Genomic DNA, 26,571 nt, shown 5'->3' with positions numbered 1-26,571 from the left:
GGAACACCTAAATGCATAAAGCAAATATTAACAAACATAAAGGAAGAAATTGGTAATAACATAATAATAGCAGGAAACTTTAACACCACACTTAGATCAACCAGAAAAAAAAAAAAATCAATAAGGAAACACTGGCCTTAAATGACACATTAAATCAGGCAGACTTTGTAGGTATATATAGAAGAGTCCATTGAATGTGATGAAATATGAAAGAATACACATTCTTTTCAAGTGCACATGGAATATTTTCCAAGATAGGTCACATGCTAGGCCACAAAAAAGCTTCAACAAATTTAAAAATATTAAAATCATATCAAGCATTTTTTTCAACCACTTCTGTATGAGACAAATCAGCTGGAAGAAATAAAATTGCAAAAATCACAAACACATGGGGCTAAACAATATGCTACTAAACAAAAATGGGTCACTGAAGAAATCAAAGAGGAAGTAAAAAAAAGTACCTGGAGAGAAGTGAAAATGGAAACACAATGATCCAAAATTTATGGGATGCAGCAAAAGCAGTTCTAAGAAGGAAGATTATAGTGATACAAGCCTATCTCAGGAAATAAGAAAAATCTCAAATAAATGATCTAACCTTACATCTAAAGGAACTAGAAAAAGAAGAACAAATAAAACCCAAAGTTAGTAGAAGAAAAGAAATAATAAAGATCAGAGCATTTAGAGAAGACTCTAACAAAGCAATCTAGAGATTTAATGCAATCTCTATCAAAATATCCATAATATTTTTCATAGAGGAAGAACAAATAAGCCTAAAATTCATCTGGAACAACAAAAGATCCCAAATTGCCAAAGCAATCTTGATAAAAAAGAACAAAACTGGAGGTAGCATCCTCCCAGACAATACTACAAAGCTACAGTAATCAAAACAGCATGGTACTAGCACAAAAACAGATACACATATCAATGGAACAGAATAGGTAACCCAGAAATAAACCCACGCACCTATGGTCAATTAATCTACAACAAAGGAAGCAAGAATATACAATGGAGAAAAGACAGTCTCTTCAACAAGTGATGTTGGGGAAAAAAATGGACAGCTACATACAAAAGAATCAAACTAGACTACTTTCTCACACCATATCAAAAAACAAATTCAAAATGGATTAAAGACTTCAATGTAAGACCAGAGAAAATCTGAGAAGAAAACATAGGCAGTAAGCTCTTTAACAACAGTCTTTAGCGATATCTGTTTGGATATGTCCCCTTAGGCAAGGAAGACGAAAGCAAAAAATAAACAAATGGGACTACATCAACTAAAAAACTTTTGCACAGCAAAGGAAACTACCAACAGAAGAAGATCACAACCTACGGAATGAGAGAAAATGTTTTCAGATTATATATCTGATAAGATATTAATATTAAAAATATATAAAGAACTCATACAACTCAACATTAAAAAATCAGACAATCTGATTAAAAAATGTACAGAGGCCAGAAATAAACCCATACACCTATAGTAAATTAATCTGTGACAAAGGAGGCAAGAATATACAATGGAGAAAGACAGTCTCTTCAACAAGTGGTACTGGGAAGACTGGACAGCCACATGTTAAACAATGAGATTAGAACATTCCCTCACACCATATACAAAAATAAACTCAAAATGTTTTAAACACCCAAATGTAACACCTGAAACCATAAAACTCATAGAAGAGCACAAGGTGGGACACTCTTTGACACAAATCATAGCAGTATTTCGTGGATATGTCTCCTAAGACAAAATAAAGAAAAGCAAAAATAAACAAATGGGACCTAATTAAACTTAAATACTTTTGCACAGCAAAGGAAACCACTGACAAAATGAAAAGAAAACCTACAGAATAGAAGAAAATATTTGCAAACGATGTAACCAACAAGGGGTTAATATACAAAATATACAAATAGCTCATATAACTCAATATCAAAACCAAACAACTCAATCAAAAAAATGGGCAGAAGACCTGAACAGATACTTCTCCAAAGAAGATATACAGATGGCTAACAGGCAAATAACAAATGTTGGTGAGGATGTGGAGAAAAGGGAACCCTTGTACACTGTTGGTGGTAATGTAAATTGGTGCAGCCACTATGGAAAACAGTATGGAGATTCCTCAAATAGAACTACCATAAGTGGATCCAGCAATCCCACTCCTGGATATATATTCAGAAAAAACAAAAAACACTAATTCAAAATAATACATGCAACCCAATGTTTATAACAGCACTATTTACAACAGCCAAGACATGGAAGTAACCCAAGTGCCCATCAACAGATGACTGCATTAAAAAGAAATGCACACATACACACACAATGAAATGTTACTCAGCCATAAAATGAATGAAATACTGCGATATGCAGCATCATGAATGGACCTAGAGGATATTATGCTTAGTGAAATAAGTCAGACAGAGAAAGATAAACACAAAACAATATCAATTGTATGTGGAATCTAAAAAATAATACAGCTGAATGTATATGCAAAACAGAAACAGACCCACAGATATATAAAAAAAACTTGTGGGTACCAAAGAGGAGAGGGAAGGGAGGAGGAACTAATTAGGGGTATGGGATTAACAGATACAAACTACTATATATAAAATAGATAAGCAGTGAGGACATACTGTAAAGCACAGGGAATTATACCCATTATATTGTAATAACCTATCATGGAGTATAATCTACAAAAATACTGAATCACCATGCTGTACACCTGAAACTAACATATAATATTGTAAATCAACTATACTTCAATTAAAAAAAAATGCCCAGAGGATCTTAATAGACATTTTTCGAAGAAGACATAGAGATGGCCAACAAATGCATGAAGATGCTCAAACATCACTGGTCATTAGGGAAATGCATAACAAAACAACAAGGTGATACCTCCTCACACCTCTCAGAATGCTTATCATCTAAAAGACAGCAAATAACAAGCATTGACAAGGATGTAAAGAAAACGAGACCTATGTGCACTGTTCGTGGGATTGTAAATTGGTGCAGCCACTATGGAATTCAATATGAATGTTTCTCAAAATATTAAAAACAGTATCGCCATATAATCCAGCAATTTCACCTCTGAGAATTTTCCTGAAGAAAACGAAAACACCAAAAAAGAACCAAAAGATATGTGGACTCCAACATTCACTGTAACATTGCTTACAATTGCAAGATATAAAAGTAACCTAAGTGCCCATTGATAGATGAATGGATAAAGAAAATGTGGTATGTAGATATATATTGGAATATTACTCAGCCATAAAAAATGAAATATTGCCATCTGAGACATGTCTGGATCTGAACGCTGTTATGCTTTGTGAAATAAGTCAGACAGAGAAAGACAAATACCACAGGATCTCACTTATTTGTGAAATCTAAAAATAAAACAAACAAAACAAAATGAAAACAGATATAGATACACAGGAGAATCGAGAGGTCACTAGAAGGGAAGGGGTTAGGGAAGAGGGTGAAATAGGTGAAGAGAATTAAGTGATATAAACTTCCAGTTATATAATAAATTAGTCACAGGGATATAATATATAGCATAAGGGATATAGTCAATAATATTGTAACAACTTTGTATTGGAACAGATGGTTACTAGAATTATAATTATGATCATTTCATAATAAATGCAAATGTTACATCATTATGTAGTATACCTGAAACTAACATAATATTGTACATCAACTATATTTAAATTAAAAAATTAACAATTAAAACCAAAACAATTAATTTAAAAAAAGTCACCGAGAGTAAATATTAAGCATTCTTAGCACCCCCCCACACGAGTTAATTATGTGAATTAATGGATGTGTTAACTATTTTGATCTTAATAATCATTCCACATGTATATCAAATCATGACACTACTTTAAATATATACAATTATGTTTGTTAATTATTTCTCAATAAATTTGGAAAAAAGAAGATACCAGCGCCCCCCCAAGAAAGAGTAACTGCAAATATTTGATACAAAAACTATAAAAATTTGGCTCTGCAACCAAATTGCTTAGTAAAAAATATTGAGTTTGACAATATATTTGCATATGTGCAAATTTTATTTACCCTTTTAGTGCTCTACCCAAAATATATATCCAACATTTCTTGCCTTAAACTGTGTAGTTGTTTTAGTTCTGGCTGTAACCACATTTGAATTCCTTTCCTGGTTGTTTTCTTTTTCTCCCAAAAGGAGAAGGAGCAGATTTTTGAAGTTTAAAGATGGATGGATTGGTTCTGAGCTCAAGATATGTCCCCATCGCTCTGTGTTGCAGAATCTTTGACTTTCAAGCAATTCCTATCCTGGGAAATGGGCTCAACTCTTCAATATCATAGTATAAATCCATTGTGCTAATCCCCACAGATGATGGCAAACATCAGTAACAAAAACCCTGTCATGAGGATTTATTACATACCACATATTATATGAGGAACTTTACCTCTTTTATAGCATTTAATAATTTAAAACAAACTACAGCAACTATGAGATAAATATTACTTTTGAGAACTATAGCTCAGAAAGTGGACTCAGAGCCTGATGACATGGATTCAAATTCTGACTCTATTGTTTACTATCAATTTGGTTACAGTGAATCGTTGAATCTCTCTGTGCCTCATTTTCCTCACTTTTAAGAGGGAAAAAATAATATAGTATCTCATAGGTTTGTTGAGAGGATGAAAAGAATTGAGATACTTAAAGGTTTTCTAACATACAGTAAGCTCTATATTAGTGTTAGTTACTCTATTATTATTACTATTTGAATTTTACAAAGAATGTAGGTGAGATTAGATAATTTAAATTACTCACCCAAATTTATTTGAATCACAGCAGCTAGATGCCAAAGTCTAATTTCTTTTCTAGTATGCTATAAATACTAGTTGTAACTTTGCCAATTTTGGTTTATTTTTAAGGTAAAATTATAATAGAATACTATTGAGAAAATATATTCAGATCAGCCACCGTAGCTCTTTTTATTTGCACACATGAACATATTTTAATACAAACACTATTATACCATTACTTATGCACATTTATAATATGTCATTTTTTCATGTTTGAATACATGAAAATATTTCTTATTCATATATATGCCATTTATACCAATACTTAGACACACTTTTTTAATCTCTTGATCCTTGAAGACTAAAGCTTATAAATATGCAATGCGTAATTCTTTCCACATTTTCAGCGTATTATTTTTATGGTATGGATAGTGCATTTAATAAAATTTTAAAGATCATGAGGCTTGCAAAGGATGGACAGTTGATTACCTAATAAACTGATAAAATTCTTTACGTAGAAAGATAGCCTACATGATCCAAGAACTCAGGATTGTCATGAATTTCCTACAGCATGCAGACCATCACCAAAAAAGAAAACAGCAGTAATAAAATCACATTTATTTACTTCATAAATCAATTCAAACAGTTTCTGTTCTACCTGGTAATATAATCCTGTTCGTCAGTGAAAAATATGTTCATAATGCACTCCTGGGTGGGAAGCTGTGTGACATTTTCACCTCTATTTTAAGTTACAGTAAATTATCTCAGCAACTACTATTTCCCCCTCTGTGCATATATAACCATAGAACAGAAAAAATCCAAACCAAACAAAACAACAAGAATAAAAACATAAAACTGAAGCCAAGCCAAACCAAATAAAAACAAAACTATGAATCTTGTGAAGAAATTGACCTCAATGTCTATTCACTAGAAACATATCAGTGATTTCACCATTCCCTAGAGATTAGCATAAACAGTGCCCATGAGGGTTAGAGAAATAATCAGTATTCCCTTTGGAATTGGGGCCATACACAGAGCCAGGGAGGAATGAAACAGAGGTGTTTGCTATCCTTGAGTTTCCTGTTAGGTTATTCTCTAGAGATATAAATTTCTGAATATTGGTCAAGTATGATAATCTAATTATATGACCCCTCAAGCCAAAAGTCAAGTAGGGATTGATTGGGACTACCTGATATAGGCTGAAAGTGCCAAAAGGGGGCCCACAAAATTACATTTTAGAATATGTTTTCCAGAAACTATGCCTCACACAAGGGCTTAGTATGAGGCACGTGTGAGAGGTTTAACTGGTAATATGGTCCCAGGGAGCGGAAACGAGAAATACGACAGAAATAAGAAGCCAAGACAAGGACATACTATTAGGCTACCAATATGAATAAATGGTATTTGAAACTTCTGATAAAACTTGTAAAACGCCTCTCACAACAGCAGAGGAAACTGGAGAAGAAAGAGGGATGCACTTATTCATTTGATCGCATATTCCTTCTAGGTCAAGATTGACTCATAAAGCATTAGCTTCTCTACAGTTTCTGGAAGCATCTGTGTAAAGGTCAAGCTAGATCACAGACCCATGTGTCAGAGAGGCCACAGGTTAGGAAGAAAGATGCAGAAGGAGAGACCTGATCCTGTTCACCTGCACAAATTTTAAGTGTCACCAAGGCAGTAACTGGAATAAGAGATAAAAAGGATTTATAGAGTGTACAGAGGTTTTGGACACATTTCCTCCCTCGTTAAAATCATAATATTAAGATAACCAATTAACAAAAATTAATTTTACTGACTATTTTTAGAAAGTCAAATCGTTTAGGAAATGGCTTGTTTTAAAACTGAAAGCATATCTCTAGTTGGCATTATTGTATTGTCTAATGGGAAAAGAGAAGGTTAAATGCCTCTGGGTTTCTCTCCAAAACTTTCCTCTCTGTGCCCCTACATTTTTCACATTTTCCTTCTAATTCTTATAATTGAAATGCCAGGAAAATCCCCTGCTCTATTTCTGTCCCAAATGATAGATTTACAGAAAGCAATGAGATCCCATCATTACCCTGCTGATATTCAGCTGTGCCATTCACTTCCTTTGGATTCAGATGGAGCTGAGCCTCTATGCTCCCTTCAGCAGCCAAGTCCAGAATAGAGATGAGCTGGCATACTTCCAAATCATTAAAGACAGAGAGATCTGGCTGGTATGCTTGAGAAACACCAAGGGAAATGAAAAGAGGCAGTTTGGGCTTTCTCAAATGAGGTGACTCACACAGACCTGCCTAGTGTTTGTCAATTTCTATATCTCAATCCGCCCAATCATTCCCAGGCAGCACCTATGAAAATGAATGCCTTTTGTCTTCTCTCATTTAACTTGAATCTTCAATGAGTCAATGTTTGCCCAGGAAATCTTCAAACTGACTTATGAGCAGGTGAACATAACTTGTGTGTTGGTTATGTTGGTCCTGTGAAAAAAACCTTGAAATTCCTCAAAAGAAAAAAAGACGTATATCTAAAGTATTAATTATAAAGTCTCTATCAACTCCTTTTTAAAGAAGTAATTTAAACTAAAATATCCAAGTGAGCTGCGATCTTACTGACTCTACCCCCTCACTTCCCACCTCTAGAGAGTCTTGTAAGAGGATATATTTAAAGACAGGTCCTCAGAACCGAAATCCTTATAAATGGCCTCGAGTGTTTCCCATGTAAGACTGCTATCTTCTGATATGCCATGCCACGCCACCAGATCATCAATGCTGAGAAAACGGAGAAGAAATTTGCCTTCAGGATGTATTTATAAGTGTATAATATATGTGAAATGAGTATAGTTTTTAAAAACACACAAAAAAAGCAACTGTCGATTTATAAATGCACAATTTTTAGTGTCATAGAAGTATACTACAGTCAGTTTTGTCACTAATGATTTATTTCCCATTAAAGTTCATGTGAGAAATAAAACATCAATGACATTCTTCCCATCAAAAAGAAAAAAAATGCATCGTGACAATAGCATTTTACCATGTGTTTAAGTTGCCATTATCTAAGATAGATGACAGTTCTTTCAATGATTTTAGAGGCGATGATCTCTTTGCTACAAGCCTCTGGCACAGAGAGTAAAAAAAAAAAACTTGCAATAAGAAAAGCTATTTTAGAAACATGAGGTAACGTTACTTTTTTCTCCACTCTGTAATAGACATAGTTTCATCACGATGCCAGAAAAAATGTCAAGTTAAATTCTTTTTTGTTAAATGATTTCACATTGTAGGATACTCAGGATTAAACCCACAATACTGCAGGAGGCTCCTGAAATGCAGATGGTACCCGATTTCCTTAAATACCTGGAATTTCTACATATTAACTTTTTGAAATCTACATCCTCTTCAAACTTTTGTTGTTTTCCATTTTTAAAAAAAGCATATAATAAAGAATGAAAAATTCAGTTTCATTATTATGTGATCTTCACAGATGCTCAATAAGTATTTGCTGAAAGGTAATACCTGAGTTATAGATCTTGTTTTCCCATCTAATGTCTTATTTAATAGGTATGCTTATTTTGGGAGGAGGGCGGTGGAAAGAAGGAGTTAGAAAAGATATAGTATAAAAGAAGCACTCAGTTAATGCATTGTTGCTCAGGATTTCCAAGAACTAAGGATGCTACATTATCTTATTATTTATAAGAAGAGTCATTTAATTTAAATTATTGCTGTTAAGAGCACACACACATATATATGCATGTATGCATGTGTGTGTATACATTTACATATACACATATCATGGCCTTTAACATCCACAATATTCCAAAAAGGAGAACAGGAAAAGTATGATTTTCCCATTTTTACCTCAGGGAACTTGGTTCCAAAACCACACAAGAGACCTCCTTGGACTTCTAACTTCCGATCCAATAGTCCATCCTTTACTCTTTCTACTCAAAGTGTGATCTGCAGAGCAGCAGCATCAACATCACCTAGAAGCCTGTCTGGAACGCAGGTTGCAGGCTCTAGGCCAGACTTATTGAGTCACAGTCTGCCTTTATTAAGCTCCTCAAGTGATTACTCTGAATATCGAAGCCTGAGAAGCACTTCCTTCTGCCACAGAGCCTCCTTCACACAAAGCCACCCATCAATTAATTAAGATATTGATGGGAAACATTCTTTACCACATTTTATATCTAGTGATATAAAATCTCACTAGATTTTATCATCTGAGAGAAGGAATACTATAACAGGATGATGTTTCTTGGTGATATCTCTAGCAGTGTGGCCATTATTCAAATGCTATGAAGCTTATACAGAGAAGATTCTCCTTTTCCAGGTATCAGGTTCAATTTAGGCTGAGTGTACTCTGTTTAGCGTGGTTCTGTTCTCTTTCCAACTGAAGCAAAAACTAAAAGGACTAAGTGCATCCAGTCAAAGTAAATAGGGTTTCAAGACTACTAAAATTCTGCTATTATGCCTCAAAATTGATGTATGCACAACTATATGAAATGGGTTTAATTATTTCTGTTTTACCCATCAGGAGGCTTATAATTTGTCTGTGGTCCTATAGATGGCGGGTGGAGTGGGAAATCAAATCTATTTCCATCTGATGCCACAGTCCGTCCTCTTAACCAAAAGGCTACCCGAACTTCTAAAATTAAGGTGAGCCATTGCTCACATGTATGTGTGTGTGTGTGTGTGTGTGTGTGTGTGTGTGTGTTACTGCTTTGGGGAAATGTGGGGAGACGAGGTTATGTACACTCCAAAAGTCTTATGATCTTTATCCATGTAGTACTTCGATGTTTATTAAATATGAATTGATAGTATATGCTTTTTTTTTTTTTTTTTTTGGGTTCGCGGGCCTCTCACTGTTGTGGCCTCTCCCATTGCAGAGCACAGGCTCCGGACACGCAGGCTCAGCAGCCATGGCTTACGGGCCCAGCCGCTCCACGGCATGTGGGATCTTCCCGGACCGGGGCACGAACCCGTGTCCCCTGCATTGGCAGGCGGACTCTCAACCACTGCGCCACCAGGAAAGCCCAGTATATGCATTTTTATTTCCTCTTGTCTATTATTAATATTTGAAATCCATTTCTCTGTATATATTTTTCCCATTAATTTTATAGTATTTATATTATTAAGTATCCCCCTCCTTTACCATGATTCATTTGAATATATTATTTTATCTTGGTGTAGTTGAGTGAGTATAGTCACAGGCTAGGAATGTTTTCAAATATTTGCTGATAGGTAAAAATATAATTACTGTTATGGACATATAAAAGAAAAGGAGGTTTTATTACTTCAGTACTGCATATTTCGATAACTCTAGAGAAGATGATGGGATCCTAATAAGACACTGAATGTTAATTAGTTTCATTTTCTCATTCTGTAAAATAGGGGTGATTATGCCTTGCTGATAATGATTTTATTGCAACATCAAAAGAATGAATAATTTTAGTGTCACTCTATAGAAAAAAAACAGTTTTTTTGTTCTTTTACCAAGTAGACACTGAAAACTTAATTTATATATTATGAGAAAGTGCATTATGGAAATATCAATAACCTAACGTCAGCACTTTTGTACTTGTTGTTTGCACTGCTTGGGCTACTGTTTCCTCAAATAACATATATTTTTTCTCCCTCAATTCAGGACACTTCTTAAACAGCAACTCAGAGAGGACTTCTCTGACCATTGCATGCAAAACAATAGGCTATAATTCTCTCAGTTTTTCTTCATAGTTATCTGTCCTGCAATTATTCTCTATCTGTATTTGTTATTGTGGGTCTCCTGCCCTAGAATATGAGTTCTACAAGAATAGGAACTTTGGTTGCTTTATTAACCATTCTATCTTCAGAGCCCAGAATAGTGGCTTGCAAATAGCAGATTCATAGTAAATGTTTGTTGAATAAATGAATGAGTGAAGCAAGTCTATGTACAGCCATAGGCAAGGAATTAATAATAATGACACTACTACTACTACTTGTATCAGCTAATGTTCTTAACTATTTACATGCTTGTATCAGCAAATTCTCACAACAACCTGTGGGAGTAGATATCATTATCCCCATTTTCCAGATGAAGAAATTAAAGTTTAGACTAGACTAGATTAAGTCATTGATTGTCAACCTTGGTTGTACATTAGATTTATCTGGTAACCCTTTAAAAATACTGGTACTTAGGTTTCAACTTCAGAGTTCTGATTTAAGTGCAATCTCCACACTAAAGCAATTAAATTAAAATCTCTAGGAGTAGGTGCAGGAAATCGTATTTGTTTTAAAGTTCCCATGTGACTCGAAAGTATAGCCATCATTGAGAACCCTTCATTGGCTTCAATAAATTAAATAAATTTCCCCAGGTCACATGGTTAGGAAGTGGTGGAATAGAGAGTCAAACCCAGTTTCTCTGACTTCTACCCAATGCTTCTTCTATATTTTACACATCTACTAAGGTAGAATGTATGGTATTTTAGCACCTTGCCACCTGCAATATTGCTAACTGTGACTTTGAGACAATATGGTTATATATCTATAATAGAACAATTTTAAAGACTGTGATGTTCTTACAATTAGTTTAGTTGCCTTAAGTGAAAAGAACAAACAAACAAAAAAACAGAACGCACTTCTTGCTCCCTATTCCTCTGCACTGTAGAGGTGGCTTTATGGAGTAACATACAGAGAGAGAATCTCTATACCCTTTGAATACAGATGAAACACCAGGCCCTTAAAACTGTTCCTTTAAAGACGATAACAGTGTTAAAAAGAACAGAAATGTGTTACAAAAGCACTTTGCTATAACTTGATAAAACCAAATATGGAAGACCTCCAGTACTGGATACATTACATTTCAAGCCAAGTCTGAAAACTTAAAAAAAACAGGAAAAAAAATGAGATAGGGTCTCCATAATACAAAATTGGGAGCGATTAAAAAAAAAAAAAGAAACATGATTTCAAAAGATTTTACCTATGTTTTTAAGTTCCAAGAGATCATGACATCTCCAAGTGTGACAATGCTTTTAAATATGATAGCCTCAACAGTGAGAGATTTGTTTTGTGTGAGCATGGCTTTTAGCCAGATTTATAGATCTAGATAGCACCAGAGCACTGCATTACATAGTGATAAATAACACAGGCTCTGAAGTGAGGAAAACTGGGGTTTGAAATTCAGTCCTTCTACTTTTTAGCTGTAAGGTTAAGCACTCTAAACCTCTCTGAGACTCATCTGTTTTCTCATCAATCAAGTGGGAATTAAATTTACCACCATCATAACAGATTATTATGAGGATAAAGGAGCTAGTACAGAGAGAAATATTAGTGTAGCACCTGATTCATATTAAATATTCAATATTTGCTTGCTATTATTAGAATCATCACATGTGGTATTTTCTAGAATTAAAAAGGATTTGGATGCATTGGATGAATTCAAGTAGAATAGAAATAGAAGGTTCTCACATATATCTGCGGAGACATACCCCCATATGCCTAAATGGAATCTTTTATTTGCTAACTATTCGCATATTTTTCTAATAATTTTTGAGATAGGCAAGATGTGTGGAATGTATTTCTGAACAATTGTTGGAAGGACACCATAGAAATACAAACTTTCTAATTGTTTAGGTAGTTTTAAATTTTAAATGATACACATAAATGCCTCACTATTCATATCCATCAAATAACATGAAATGTAATTTTATCATTCAAATATGCTCATTGTTAGAGCCCAGTAAAATTTATTTGCTTATCAAAATTATATAATATATGTCAAAGTACTGTTTTTTAGAAAAAAAATGACCATCAAGACAAAGGAATGTATGATAAATATCTATATTTAGACCATCCGTCTATCTTCTTCACCATATGTCACTCTATTAATTGCTAATATAATCCTTATTATGCATCATCTCATCTGTAACATTATTCCATGAAAGTAAGAAGGCATCAATAACAACTACAGGAAAACACCTGCTATATGTGTTTCTGGTTGATAAATTTCAGCAGGCTCTTTCTGGTTTGCTCTTGAGCAAAATTTCCTAATTGCCTTTGCACAACAGGAAGTCTTCTACCAGGGCAACTTCCTCTGATTACAGTCAGCACACTACTATCTTCTTAAACTGTTTATTTTAATTAATTAAATCTCCCTACAATATTTATTCAAAATGTTTATTTAGCAACTATTATGTGCACAATAATATGGGCATAATGGTCACTGGGCTAAACATTGTGAAGAAGAATAAAATATGAGTAGGAACTTATAACATCTGTAAAAAGAACTTTGAAATCTATAAGAATAAATAAATACTGTTTAATGAGGGTCACAGCTCTTAGTTTAGCCAGCAATTATCTATCATATAAACTGTATACTCATTTTTTACTTTGTATATGAAGAAAAGAATTGAGCTTCATTATGATCCTTCTATTTAATTAAAGGCAATATATAAACAGACCACATTGGTAACTGTCTTCTTGGCAACAGCCAAAATAGATCTATTGAAAATTCAAGCATTTTACAAGTGTTGATTATTTTGTTCTTTCTGAGGTGGTTTTGGTTGAAGGGGCAAGTCTACTGCCCATGAAATGATTAGGAACCACTATCAAAAAGAACAGATTTAAATGCTAGATTGTGTGGTAAAGACAGTAAATGTGAAATAATGTTAAAGAAGTGGGGGTAAAGGATCATTGAAATAGAAAATAATTTTTTGAGGAGACGAAAGTTGAATAAGACTTTGAAAAGTGGGCAGAATATGGTTAATAGGTATGTTTTCATTTAGGATAAGTCAGACGTATACAAAAATCAGGGCTGTGATTCTGTTCAGTACTGAGATGCTGGTATATACGTTTGGTAAGAGTTAAAGAAACAACTGGGTGGAGATAAGTCATGAATGATTTTGGCAATCAGATGAGTTAACAATTATTAGCAGCAGCACCACAACTAGCAGCACCTCTATCCATATAAATGCTTGTGTTTCAGCCCATATACTAAGTGCTTTTATATGGATTACCTCATTCCATCCTCATACAAATCCTTAACTCCCTGTGAAGTAGGCACTGATATATAATAACACTCCTTTTACAAGAAATCTGATAATTATAAAGACGGCAGATTACTTGAGTAGAAGATCAGGAATTTAAACTGGCATAGTCTGATACCTGAATTCATATTCTTGTCTATTTCATTTCACTGGTTTACAGTATGAAATTAAGAAACAACATGGGGCCTTTGAACATTCTTCAGGTATAATAAAAGTGAGATTTTGATGGGAGTAGAATGTCAGCAATATGTATGATAAACTGTAGTCCAAATGAAGAGAAATGAGACAGATGCAGTACTGGAACTACAGAATGGTGACAGTGGTAGTGGCGGTTTAGCAGTACTCCCAGAGACACTTCAAAGGAGGAATGACATAACTAAATAGATTCCTGGACCCAATTCCAACGTGTCTTGTGGGGGGTCTGGAGCTTCCCCCACAACACCAAGCAATTCTTGGTGTTGGACACCAGGCTGGTGTCCTACAAGTCAACTCAATTCTGACACCCTCTACCTACCTGGAGGTAGCATCAGATTCCACAGGTTAGGATTCAGTCTATAGGACTGCCCCCAACCCCCGTCCCCCTCCACTTTAGATGCCAATCTGAAGCCAGGTTGTTGTCTATGCTACTGACCAATCGGTTACAAACTGGAGGTTCCCACAACCTTCTCCTTGGACTTCAGATGCCAGTCGCAAGACCATGTTTGTTACTTGTACTTCTGATTGGCTATAAATCAGAGATTCCAAAGACCATCCCCTTTTGGGGATTAATTTGCTAGAGCAGCCCACAGAACTCAGAGAAACATTTTACTTACTAGATTACTAATTTATTATAAAAACATATAACTCAGGAACAGCTAGACAGAAGAAATGCACAAGGCAAGGCATGGGGAGAGGGCTTGGAACTTTCATACCGTCTCCAGGCACACTATTCTCCTCAAATCTACAAGTGTTCACCAACTCAGAAGTTCTCTGAACCCTATCCTTTTGGGGTTTTATGGAGGCTTCACTACATATGCATGATTAACTAAATCACTGGTTATAGATAATTGATTTAATCTTCAGCCCCTCTCTTTTCCTCAGAGGTCAGGAGGTGAGGCTGAAAGCTCCTCTGTTGAAATAGAAAATAATCTCCAAGTTCTGTCTGTATGTTACTTCCTCCATCTCAATGCCTGACCATCTCCAAACATGGAAATAATCTTCCTCATCTGTATTTTGCAGAGGATTGTACCTCTCTTGTAAACAAAACAGTCTACTATGTATTACCTAGTTTTGTATTTATACCTTGTAAATCAATACAAAATAATAAAAACCATTACATACTATGGATCTCATGTAGTGTTAATCCAGCATACCTACTAACATTTATTAATGCTTGTGGAATCCAAAATAAGTGAATCAGTATGTTAGTAAGTGAATAAACAAATAACTGGATGACTGATGATGACCCCACTTTCCAATAGTTTTGCTTTTCTTTGGCCTTCTTTTCTAAGATTGTTTTTTTTTTTTGATGTGTACTATTTTCAAAGTCTTTATTGAATTTGTTACAATATTGCTTCTGTTTTATGTTTTGGTTTTTCAGCCACCAGACATGTGGGATCTTAGCTCCCCCAACCAGGGATTGAACCCACACCCCTTGCACTGGAAGGCAAAGTCTTAACCACTGGACCGCCAGGGAAGTCTCTGGCCTTCTTTTCTAATCTTGCCTTAATCACCTATTCCATTACTCCCATGAATGGTTCATGCCATTGTGCCTTAACAGACAAACACATTCGTTTCTTGGGGCTAAATAAATACTGACTGAAAATTAGTCAAAAAAAATTCTGTCCAATCTATCAAGATTCACTTTCTTAAAAGTTTCCTAGTTAACAAATTATCAATTCTCAAATAAATGCTATTTCTTTGAACAACATGAATGTCTGAAACTTTCTATATACGATTCATGTGCATAAATCTGCTTATTTGCATAAGCTCTAGCTTTGGGATTATCTATTGCATTTCCAACAAAGGAATAATTGTATCTGTAATGGTAAACTGTCAAATATCTCATATACATAACCCATTTAGGGAACAAAAATTATTGTCTGAGTTTGTGTAAAATCCATTAATATTAATTTCTGAATTGCTCTTTTTCTTTTAATTCATAATTTGCTGTTTGTGTGAACTTTCAGTCCCTTAAAAATCACCATTTCTTGATTGCTTAACCATGCAATACATAGACAGCAGCTATATTAATGACTTCTCAAAGGTGCAGTTCACTGATACTGCTACTTACGCTGCTGTCTAGAAAAAAGCATATTTATTCTGTCCAAACACCCATAAGACATGAAAACTATTCTTTGTTCAGACTGACAGTGGATAGTCACTTTAAAACTTCAATTACAATTTCAGCATGTCCCCTCCATTACTGTTTCCAACACCACAGCCAGTAATTTCTACTAGCAAATTTCTTTTATAAACCATACACACATGTGCCCTGCATGCAATGAGCAAATAAATTTGTGTATAAATGATTAATATCTGCAGAGATAAGATAAAATAATAACAATATATGAATCTTGAACATTAAAATTTCATACCTCCCAACTAATGACTGATGACTGTTGAATGAAATATATATGTATATCTCTCTATATATATATGTATATGTTTACATATACATATTTCAATCATCTATCTTAGAATCAAAGAAAATAATCATACAGTAATATTCAACAAATATTTCTTGAGATTTGTCAACACAGCTGTTCTTTGTGCTACAGGGTTTATGAAAAATAACAAAATAACATAACATTAGTTTTGCCTTTGAACAATTTACAATCATAATAAATATGATTCATTCTTTTTATTGAAATGAGAGTCTTGAATGAAAAAAGATGGTTTACAGCCTCAATCTCATTTTATGTAAACCTTAAATTCCATGATCTGGCTATAATTTCTCTTTTTATATGAGACTTTGTTTCTGCATTAACATTAATCTCCTTTTCTAGACTCTATCCTCTATTTTCCTATTCTCTCTTGCCATAAAAAATGCACACATATAATTTATGTAAAACTGAAGCAGGATATGTGGATGCCACCATTTTGAAGCCATGATTTTCAATTTTGTCCCTTATATCTATAATTTGTCTTGAGTGGAGGATATCATAAGAAATCAACTTTAAACAGTTTACTGTTCTATCATTGCCCGGACATTGATGAGAGTAACTCCCACAATACTTATTACTCAGTGTCCACTTTATAAAAAACAATGCAAGATATTTCATATCTTAAAGCCAGGAAAAAGTTTGCTTTTGTTGTGTCATTGTCATATTTCATAGACAACGGTTTTCGTGTAAACTTATGTTTTTTAAATTTGTTAGGCAGCTGTCATATTTAACATGTAAGCCATTCTTAAAAGTTTTTTACTTAAAACTTAAAGGCTTTTGCACAACAAAGGAAAACATAAACAAAACAAAAAGACAACCTACAGAATGGGAGAAAATATTTGTAAACGATGCAACTGACAAGGGATTAATCTCCAAAATATACAAACAGCTCATACAGCTCAATATCAAAAAAACAAACAACCCAATCAAAAAATGGGCAGAACTAAATAGACATTTCTCCAAAGAAGACATACAGATGGCCAACAGGCACATGAAAAGAAGCTCAACATCACTAATTATTAGAGAAATGCAAATCAAAACTACAATGAGGTATCACCTCACACCAGTCAGAATGGAAAAAGGAACCCTCCTACACTGTTGGTGGGGATGTAAACTGGTGCAGCCACTGTGGAGAACAGTATGGCATTTCCTTAAAAAATTAAAAATAGAGTTGTCATATGAACCTGCAATTCCACTCCTGGGACTATATCAGGAGAAAAACATAATTTGAAAAGATACATGCATCCCAATGTTCAGAGCAGCACTATTTACAATAGCCAAGACGTGGAAGCAACTTAAGTGTCTATCGACAGATGAATGGATAAAGAAGATGATATACAATGGAATATTACTCAGCCATAAAACGAATGAAATAACGCCATTTGCAGTAACATGGATGAACCTAGAGATTATCATACTAAGTGAAGTAAATCAGACGAAGACAAATATCATATGATATCACTTATATGTGGAATCTAAAAAAAGGATACAAATGAACTTATTTACAAAACAGACTCACAGACATAGAAAGCAAACTTATGGTTACCAAAAGGGGAGAGGGAGAGAGAGATAAATTAGGAGTTTGGGATTAAAATATACATACTACTATATATAAGACAGATAACCAACAAGGACCTACTGTATTGAACAGGGATCTATACTCAATATCTTGTTAACAACAAATAATAGAAGATAATGTAAAAACTAATATATATTTATATGCATAACTGAATCACTTTACAACTGAAAGTAAGACAACATTGTAAATCAGCTATATTTCAATAAAATTTTTTTTTAAGTTTTTTACCAACTTATACATAAGCTTTTGTTTAGGATCATGTAACTGTTTTACCTTATTTTCTCATTATCCCTATTTCACTGTTTTTTTTTTTAATGCTATTGCACTATATGGCATTTTGTAAACCTTTTTTTCTTCAATTGTGACTATGAATTTTATTTTATATTTTTAACATCTTTATTGGAGTATAACTACTTTACAATTTTGTGTTAGTTTCTGCTGTACAACAAAGTGAATAAGCTATATGTATACATATATCCCCATATGCCCTCCTTCTTGAGCCTCTCTCCCACCCTCTAGGGTCATCACAAAGCATCGAGGTGATCTCCCTGTTCAATGCAGCAGCTTCCCACTAGCCATCCATTTTACATTTGGTAGTGTATATATGTCAATGCTACTCTCTCACTTCGTCCCAGCTTCCCCTTCCCCTACTGTGTCCTCAAGTCCATTCTCTACATCTTCATCTTTATTCCTGCCCTGCCACTTAGGTTCATCAGTACCATTTTCTGTAAGCCCTTGATAATGAGAAAGGTAATGAATAAACATCTACCTGTGACATGAAAGTTTTACTTGAACCTGAGAGAAAAATCTAGGCTCTCTGTTCTTCTTACTCTGGGTTGCCATTGTCAAGTGAGTGGAATATACCTATTTGCTTCCATTTTATTATTTTCTATTCCTTCTTTAATGCTCTGAAATCTTGCTTCTCTCCCCAAACTATGAATAGTCTTTCTTAAGGGCTTTGTCATTTTACAGACATTTGAGCTTGGGTGAGTGACTGGATCTCTCTGTGTCTTACAATACTCATTTCTAAAATGGAGATAATAATGCCTCCATTGGTTTGTTTTGAGGATTTAAATGAGTCAAAGTATATGTAGTGGTTAGCACAGTGCCTGACACATAGTAAGTGCCTAAAAAAATTAAGCCTATGATGAAATCTCCTATACAATTCCATTTTCAGTTTTTTTATACTTATTAACAGGGTAACGTTTTTCTAATCTCATATAGAGTTGAATATCAACTTTGACTCTTTCTTGTCACTTTCTCCTTCCATATCCAACTAGTTGTCAAATACTTTGTCTTTTTCCCTTTATGACAGCTCTCAAATCTATCCCTTCTCTATTCACCAGAATCTGCCTGAGAGGACTATACAGAGTGTGGCAACTCAGTGAAAATATTCCCTGAGGGAGATGAAGAGTTAATGGAATTTTGAGTACTAAGACACTGAAATATGCAGAGATGTTATTACTAAAAATAACAACAACAACAGCAACAAACAAGCAACAAGAGAGCCAGTAAGCCAGAATGAGGTGTTAATTTTCAAATATAGCTAAATAAAGTTTAGAATGAAGAGGCCTCATTTAATTTATATGAAAATATTTAATTTGTAGGAAGGTGGTGGAAGTAAATCTTATCTGCAATTACTGGTAATATGAAAAGCCAGAGCACTCATTGATTTGTCTTAGTTTAAATTAACTAATTATAGAACAAGTGCTCTACCTCCACTGCCACCAACATCACTACTATTGGACACATAAGCAATTCAAATGGCAAATCATACAAGTGGAGGTGCAATTATGGTTTAAAAAATTTATATCCACATCAATGACTATACATGGTAATTCATGATTTTAAAAAAAGGCCAACAAAGTTACCACTGCCTTGTATTACATATTTTAAGATTCCAATTTGTTGCTATATGATTATTAGATTGGGAACTCCTTGAGAATCTGACACAGTGGTTTGCATATTATAGATTTTCAATAAATATTCTTAAATACATGAGCTAAATGTTTCCTGAATTACAGGTCAAAGATTCAACTGAAATTTATACTCAGTGGAATGAAGTTCAAACTATTAAAATGTGTTAAGAGAGCATTTTTATTTTAAAGACTGTTCTTTACCTTTACATACAGGCCTGTGATCACTCCAAGCAGCAAAGACTTCAGCTATCCGTTGACAGGTGATGCTCTTAGCACCCTGTAGGACATAATCTTCATCACAAGAGAACTGCACAGTTGATCCAAGGCTAAAATTGAGCAAAGGATTAAAAAACAGTATTAGAAGAATATAACATAATGGTTAGGCTCCGGTTCTACTGGCAATATCCCATAGTTCAAAAATGTTCCATAGTGACAAAAAAGATTGTTCTTTTAAAAAACCAAAATATGAAAATATGACTTGTACAAATATATAATAAAAATCACAAACAAGAATCTACTATAAATCAATAACATGCAGGTATTCGTAGGAATTTCAAAAAGCTCTCATCAAGTTTAATTATCTTGTTACTAGTTGTAGAAGCCAAGGTTAAATAATTGACTAAATTTCCCATCTTAAGTAAGTGGTAAATGTGAAGCAAAAAGTGGACTTTCTGACTTGAATCCCAGTGCTTGGGTTCATACCACATTATAGTACTTCTCTAGCAGGTATTTATATGTGTATTTACTTGGACACGTATATGTCCATCCACAGACACACATATACAGTTAGGGCTGCAAAACTGTGCTGATTGTTTTTTAGATAAAATTCACCCACCATTTCTTATTCCTGATCTTAGAGGAAATGCTTTCAGTTTTTCACCATTGAGACCATTTGGCTGTGGGTTTGTCATATATGGCCATTACTATGTTGAGGTATATTCCCTCTATGCCCACTTTCTGAAGAGTTTTTAACATAAATCGGTGCTGAATTTTGTCAAAAGCTTTTTCTGCATCTATTGAGATGATCATATGGTTTTTTATTCTTCAATTTGTTGATGTGGTGTATCACACTGATTTGCAGATACTGAAAATTCCTTGCATCCCTGGGATAAATCCCACTTAATTGTGGAATGTGATCCTTTTAACGTATGGTTGGATTCAGACTGTTAGCATTGGGTTGGCCAAAAAGTTCATTCAGGTTTTTCTGTAACCCTTATGGAAAAACCTGAACGAACTTTTTGGCCAACCCAATATTTTGTTGATTATTTTTTGTGTATATGTTCATCAGTGATACTGGCCTATAATTTTCTTTTTTGTGGTGTCTTTGTCTGGTTTTGGTATCAGGGTGATGATGGTCTCAGAATCAATTTGGGAGCATTCCTTCTTCTGCAATTTTTTGGAAGAGTTTCAGAAGGGTAAGTGTTAACTCTTCTCTAAATGTTTGATAGAATTGGCCTGTGAAGCTGTCTGGTTCTGGACTTATGTTTGTTGAGAGTTTTTAAATCACAGTTTCAATTTCGGTACTTGTGATTAGTCTGTTCATACTTTTCATTTCTTCCTTGCTCAGTCTTGGGGGATTGTACCTCTTCAAGAATTTGTCCATTTCTTCCAGGTTGTCAATTTTATTGGCATATAGTTGCTTGTAGTAGTCTCTTATGATCCTTTGTATTTCTGTGGTATCATTTTAACCTTTCCTTTTCATTTCTAATCTTATTGATTTGAGCCCCCTCCCTTTTTTCTTGATGACGCTGGCTCTTTATCAATTTTGTTTATATTCTCAAAGAACCAGCCTTTAGTTTCATTAATCTTTCTATTGTTTTCTTCCTTTCTATTTCATTTATTTCTGCTTTGATCTTTATGATTTCTTTCCTTCTACTAACTTTGGGTTTTGTTTTTCTTCTTTCTCTAGTTGCTTTAAGTGTGAGGTTAGGTTGTTTATTTGTTTTTGTTGTTTCCTGAGGTAAGATTGTATTGCTATAAACTTCCCTCTTAGAACTCCATAGGCTTTGGATCATTGTGCTTTCATTTTCATTTGTCTTTAGGTATTTTTTGCTTTCCTCTTCATTTCTTCAGTGTTCCATTGGTTGTTCAGTAGCATATCGTTTAGCATCCATGTGCTTGTGATGTTTTACAGTTGTTTTTTTTTTTTTTCCTGTAGTTGCTTTCTAATTTCATAACATTGTGGTGGAAAAGATGCTTGATATGATTTCAGTTTTCTTAAATTTACCAAGGCTCACTTTATGGTCCAGCATGTGATCAATCCTGGAGAATGTTCCACGTGCACTTGAGAAGAATGTGTATTCTGCTTCTTTTGGATGGAATGCTCTATAAATATCAATTAAGTCCATCTAGTCTAATGTGTCATTTAAGACCTGTATTTCCTTATTGATCTTCTGTCTGAATGACCTGTCCATTGATGAAAGTGGGTTGTTAAAGTCCCCCACTATTATTGTGTTACTGTCAATTTCTCCTTTTATGGCTGTTAGTACTTGCCTTATATGTTGGGTTGCTCCTATGTTGGGTGCATATATATTTACAATTATTATATCTTCTTCTTGGATTGATCCCTTGATCATTATGTGTCCTTCTTTGTCTCATAACAGTCTTTATTTTAAAGTCTATTTTGTCTGATATGAGAATTGCTACTCCAGCTTTCTTTCCATTGCATGAAATACCTTTTTCCATCCCCTCATGATCAGTCTGTATGTGTCCCTAGATCTGAAGTGGGTCTCTTGTAGAAAGCATATATACAGGTCTTGTTTTTGTATCCATTCAGCCTGTCTATGTCTTTTGGTTGGAGCATTTAATTCATTTAAAGTAATTATCAATATGTATATTCCTATTGCCATTTTCTTAACTGTTTTGGATTTGTTTTTGTAGGTCTTTTTTCTTCCCTTCCTCTTTTGTTCTCTTCTCTTGTGATTTTATGACTAACTTTATTGTTGTGTTTGGATTTTCTTTTCTTTCTTGTATGTGTATCTATTGTAGATTTTTGGTTTGCAGTTACCCTGAGGTTTTGATATAGCAGTCTGTATATAAATAATAGTGCTTTAAGATGCTGGCCTTTTAACTTCAAATGCATTTCCAATATCCTGAATTTGTGCTCCCCTCTTCTCCCAATTGCTGGCTTTGATATGTTTGTGTGCAGATGATTTCCTACCTTTAATTTACGTTTGCCTTTACCAGTGAGCTATTCCATTTGTAATTTTCTTGTTTCTAGTACTGGCCTTTTCTTTTGCACTTAGAGAAGTTCCTTTAGCATTTGTTGCAAAGCTGGTCTGGTTGTGCTGAATTCTTTTAGTTTTTGCTTATCTGTAAAGCTTTTGATTTCTCCGTTGAATGTGAATTACAGCCTTGCTGGGTAGAATATTCTTGGTTGTAGGTTCTTCCCCTTCATAACTTTAAATATATTGTGTCACTCCCTTTTGGCCTACAGAGTTTCTGCTGAGAAATCAGCTGACAACATTATGGGAGTTCCCTTGTATGTCATTTGTTGCTTTTCCCTTGTTGCTTATTAATATTTTTTCTTTCTCTTTAATTTTTGTCAGTTTGATGACTATGTTTTTCGGTGTGTTCCTCCTTGGGTTTATCCTGCCTGGGATTCTCTGGCCTTCCTGAACTTGGTTGGCTGCTTCCTTTCCCACGTTAAGGAAATTTTCAGCTATTATTTCTTCAAATATTTTCTCAGGTCCTTTCTCTCTTTTCCTTCTGGGACCCCTATAATGCAAATGTTGTTCATTTAATGTTGTCCCAAAGGTCTCTTAGACTGTCTTCATTTCTTTTGATTATTTTTTCTTTATTCTTTTCTGTGGCATTGATTTCCACCATTCTGTCTCCCAGCTCATTTATCCTTTCTTCTGCCTCAGTTACTCTATTGATTCCTTCTAGTGTATCTTTCAATTCAGTTATTATATTGTTTATCTCTGTTTGTTTGTTCTTTAGTTCTTCTAGGTCTTTATTAAACATTTCTTGCATCTTCTCAATCTGTGCCTCCACTCTTTTCTGAGATCTTGGATGATCTTCACTATCATTACTCTAAATTCTTTTTCCAGTAGATTACCTATTTCCACTTCACTTAGCTGTTCTTCTGGGGTTTTAACTTGTTCCTTCATCTGGGACATATTCCTCTGCCACCTCATTTTTTCTAACTTTCTGTGATTGCAGTTTCCATTTCACAGGCTGCGGGATTGTAATTCTTTTTTCTGCTGTCTGCCCTCTGGTGAATAAGCCTGTCTAAGAGGCTTGTGTTGGCTTTCTGGTGGGAGGCTCTGCTTCCTGCCCACTGGTGGGTGGAGCTAGGTCTTGTCCTTCTCGTGGGCAGGGCCTTGTTCAGGAAGAATTTAAGCAGCCTGTCTGCTGATGGGTGGCGCTGTGTTCCCACCCTGTTGGTTGTTTGGCCTGAGGTGTCCCAGCACTGGAGCCTACAGGCTATTGGGTGGGGCTAGGTCTTGGGGAGGAAATGGTGGCCTCCAGGAGGGCTCACACCAATGATTATTCAACAGAACTGCTGCTGCCCGTGTCTTTGTCCCCACAGTGAGCCACAGCTGCCCCCTGACTCCACAGGGGACCCTCCAATACTAGTCTGGCCCAGTCTCTTATGAAGTCACTGTTTATTTCCCTGGGTCCTGGTGTACACAGGACCTTGTGTGCACCTTCCAAAAGTGGAGTTTCTATTTCCCCCAATCCTGTGAAATTCCTGCAATGAAACCCTTCTGGCCTTCGAAGAGAAATTCTCTGGGGGCTCCTCCTCCCATTATCAAACCCCCAGGCTGGGAAGCCTGACGTGGGGCTCAGGACTTTCACTCCTGTGGGAGAACTTCTGTGGTATAATTATTTTCCAGTTTGTGGGCCTCCCACCCAGCGGGTATGGGATTTGATTTTATTACAATTGTGCCCTTCCTACTGTCTCATTTTGGCTTCTCTTTTTCTTTAGATATAGGGTATCTTTTTTGGTAGGTTCCAGCGTTTTTTGTTTTTTTTTTGTCTATGGTTGTTCAGCAGTTATTTGTGATTTTGCTTTTGTAAGAAGAGGTGATCTCACATCCTTCACTCAACCATATTGCTGGCAAATTAGGAGAGATTCTTAAATATATATTTTTATTATAACTTTTTTCAAAATATTGTCATTTAATAATATATAGAATAAAATACATGAAACAATCTCATTTTTTATAGATCTGAAATTACTATTCGTATACACAAAGTATTCCCACATTACACAAGCAGAAATACTTTCTTTATCCATATTTTATTCATCAAAAATTATGTCCTAAATGGAATGTTTTCATACATTTCTAAATATGTATATTTTAAACTTTATTTCAATGAAATACTATAATGATTTAAATGATTTGTAGCCTCAAACTATTCCTTGTATCACTTTTTCTTTTTAATATTTTTACTGTAACATTGGAATAACAGCTTGATTTTCCCCTCCAGTAATGAGGAAACAATGAGGATAAAGCAGACAAAGTATAGATAAAGTGCTAAGCTCCTCAGTAAGTATGTACAGTGTAAGGACTAAGGTTTGTTATTTGTGTTTTCTTTTAAGATTGCCTACCCATGTCAACCATTTTCACAACTCATATTTCCTAAATGTCTTATCAGCTTAGATAAACATACTTGGAATAACTTTCAAAAATCTAGGCTTACTATTTCTTCTATATATTTATGCAACTTAAAATAGACTTTTTAAAATTAGAGCTAGTTTTAATATGATGATATTGTCCTGTGCAATCTGGACCCCACACAACAATAGAGTATTTATGCTTTCACTGCTCTTTGTTTTCAGACATAGGTAATATGTCTTTTATGGAACTCTGTCAAAGAGGCCAGAAACAACTTTCCACAGAGACAATGATAGTAATGATAAGTCTTAATTGTACTGGTCTTGAAACGTAACACCAGAGGAAGGCTGCAGTGCAAGTTTACTCGAATTCAAATAAGCAAGCTTTCCTTAAGCATCTAAACTTTTTTTGACTTGGTGATGAAAAATGTAATAAGCCAATAGCTGCCTTCAAAAAACAGAATAAATTCCAGTATTGTGGTAAGAGAAGCATACAGTGAATATCATTCAAGCCATATGAGCCAAGAGAGCATGGATACAAGTTATGGGAAACCAAGGAAGAAGAAAGTCCATTTGAAGAATCGATAGGATTCTTATAGTCAAACATATTCTAGGAAGAGAGAAAAGCATGTGCTAAATTACTGAGCTGATAAAGTGTAGAGGCATTTGGAAGAACAGTTTGCCTTAAGCAAATGGTTAGTTTCAGGAAATAGTAGTTTGTGGGTTTTTTTAATGTTTCTTTCTAAAAATATGCATCACACAACTAAAATGATTTATTTTCTGAAGAGGCACATTTAGCAGTCTGTAACACAATATGGTAGAAATAGAAATATAATGTCAGAAAGTTAGGTTTGGCCTGTATTAAGGAGAAATTTAAATGCTAGAATGCAAATGTATAAGTGAGGGGGGAAGAACACCAAATTGCAAGCCATAAGCTCTATGCTCAAGGCATGCTTTTATTATTGCTAAGTGTGCAAACACCTGGCATACAGGTTTACTTATTAGCAAAATAGTGATATTGACACATACAATGTTTTAATTAGTAACAAAATAATGACATGAAAGTTCTTTTAAGTTAATGTATACTATA

General features: G+C 34.6%; 1 protein-coding gene across 1 annotated transcript in view; it reads right to left on the bottom strand.

The window, feature by feature from the left end:
• Positions 1 to 26,571, bottom strand: part of LOC137210719 (CUB and sushi domain-containing protein 3) — a 705,705-nt gene that overhangs the window by 614,852 nt on the left and 64,282 nt on the right. The window contains exon 4 of the mRNA XM_067712783.1: positions 20,117 to 20,241. Within this exon, the coding sequence (XP_067568884.1) occupies positions 20,117 to 20,241 (125 nt within the window). The remainder of the gene's footprint in view (positions 1 to 20,116; positions 20,242 to 26,571) is intronic.

The sequence above is a fragment of the Pseudorca crassidens genome, chromosome 17, assembly GCF_039906515.1.
Source record: "Pseudorca crassidens isolate mPseCra1 chromosome 17, mPseCra1.hap1, whole genome shotgun sequence".
In the NCBI taxonomy this organism is placed as follows: Eukaryota; Metazoa; Chordata; class Mammalia; order Artiodactyla; family Delphinidae; genus Pseudorca; species Pseudorca crassidens.
Note: the sequence above shows the minus strand (reverse complement) of the source record. Positions and strands in the feature narration are given on the sequence as shown.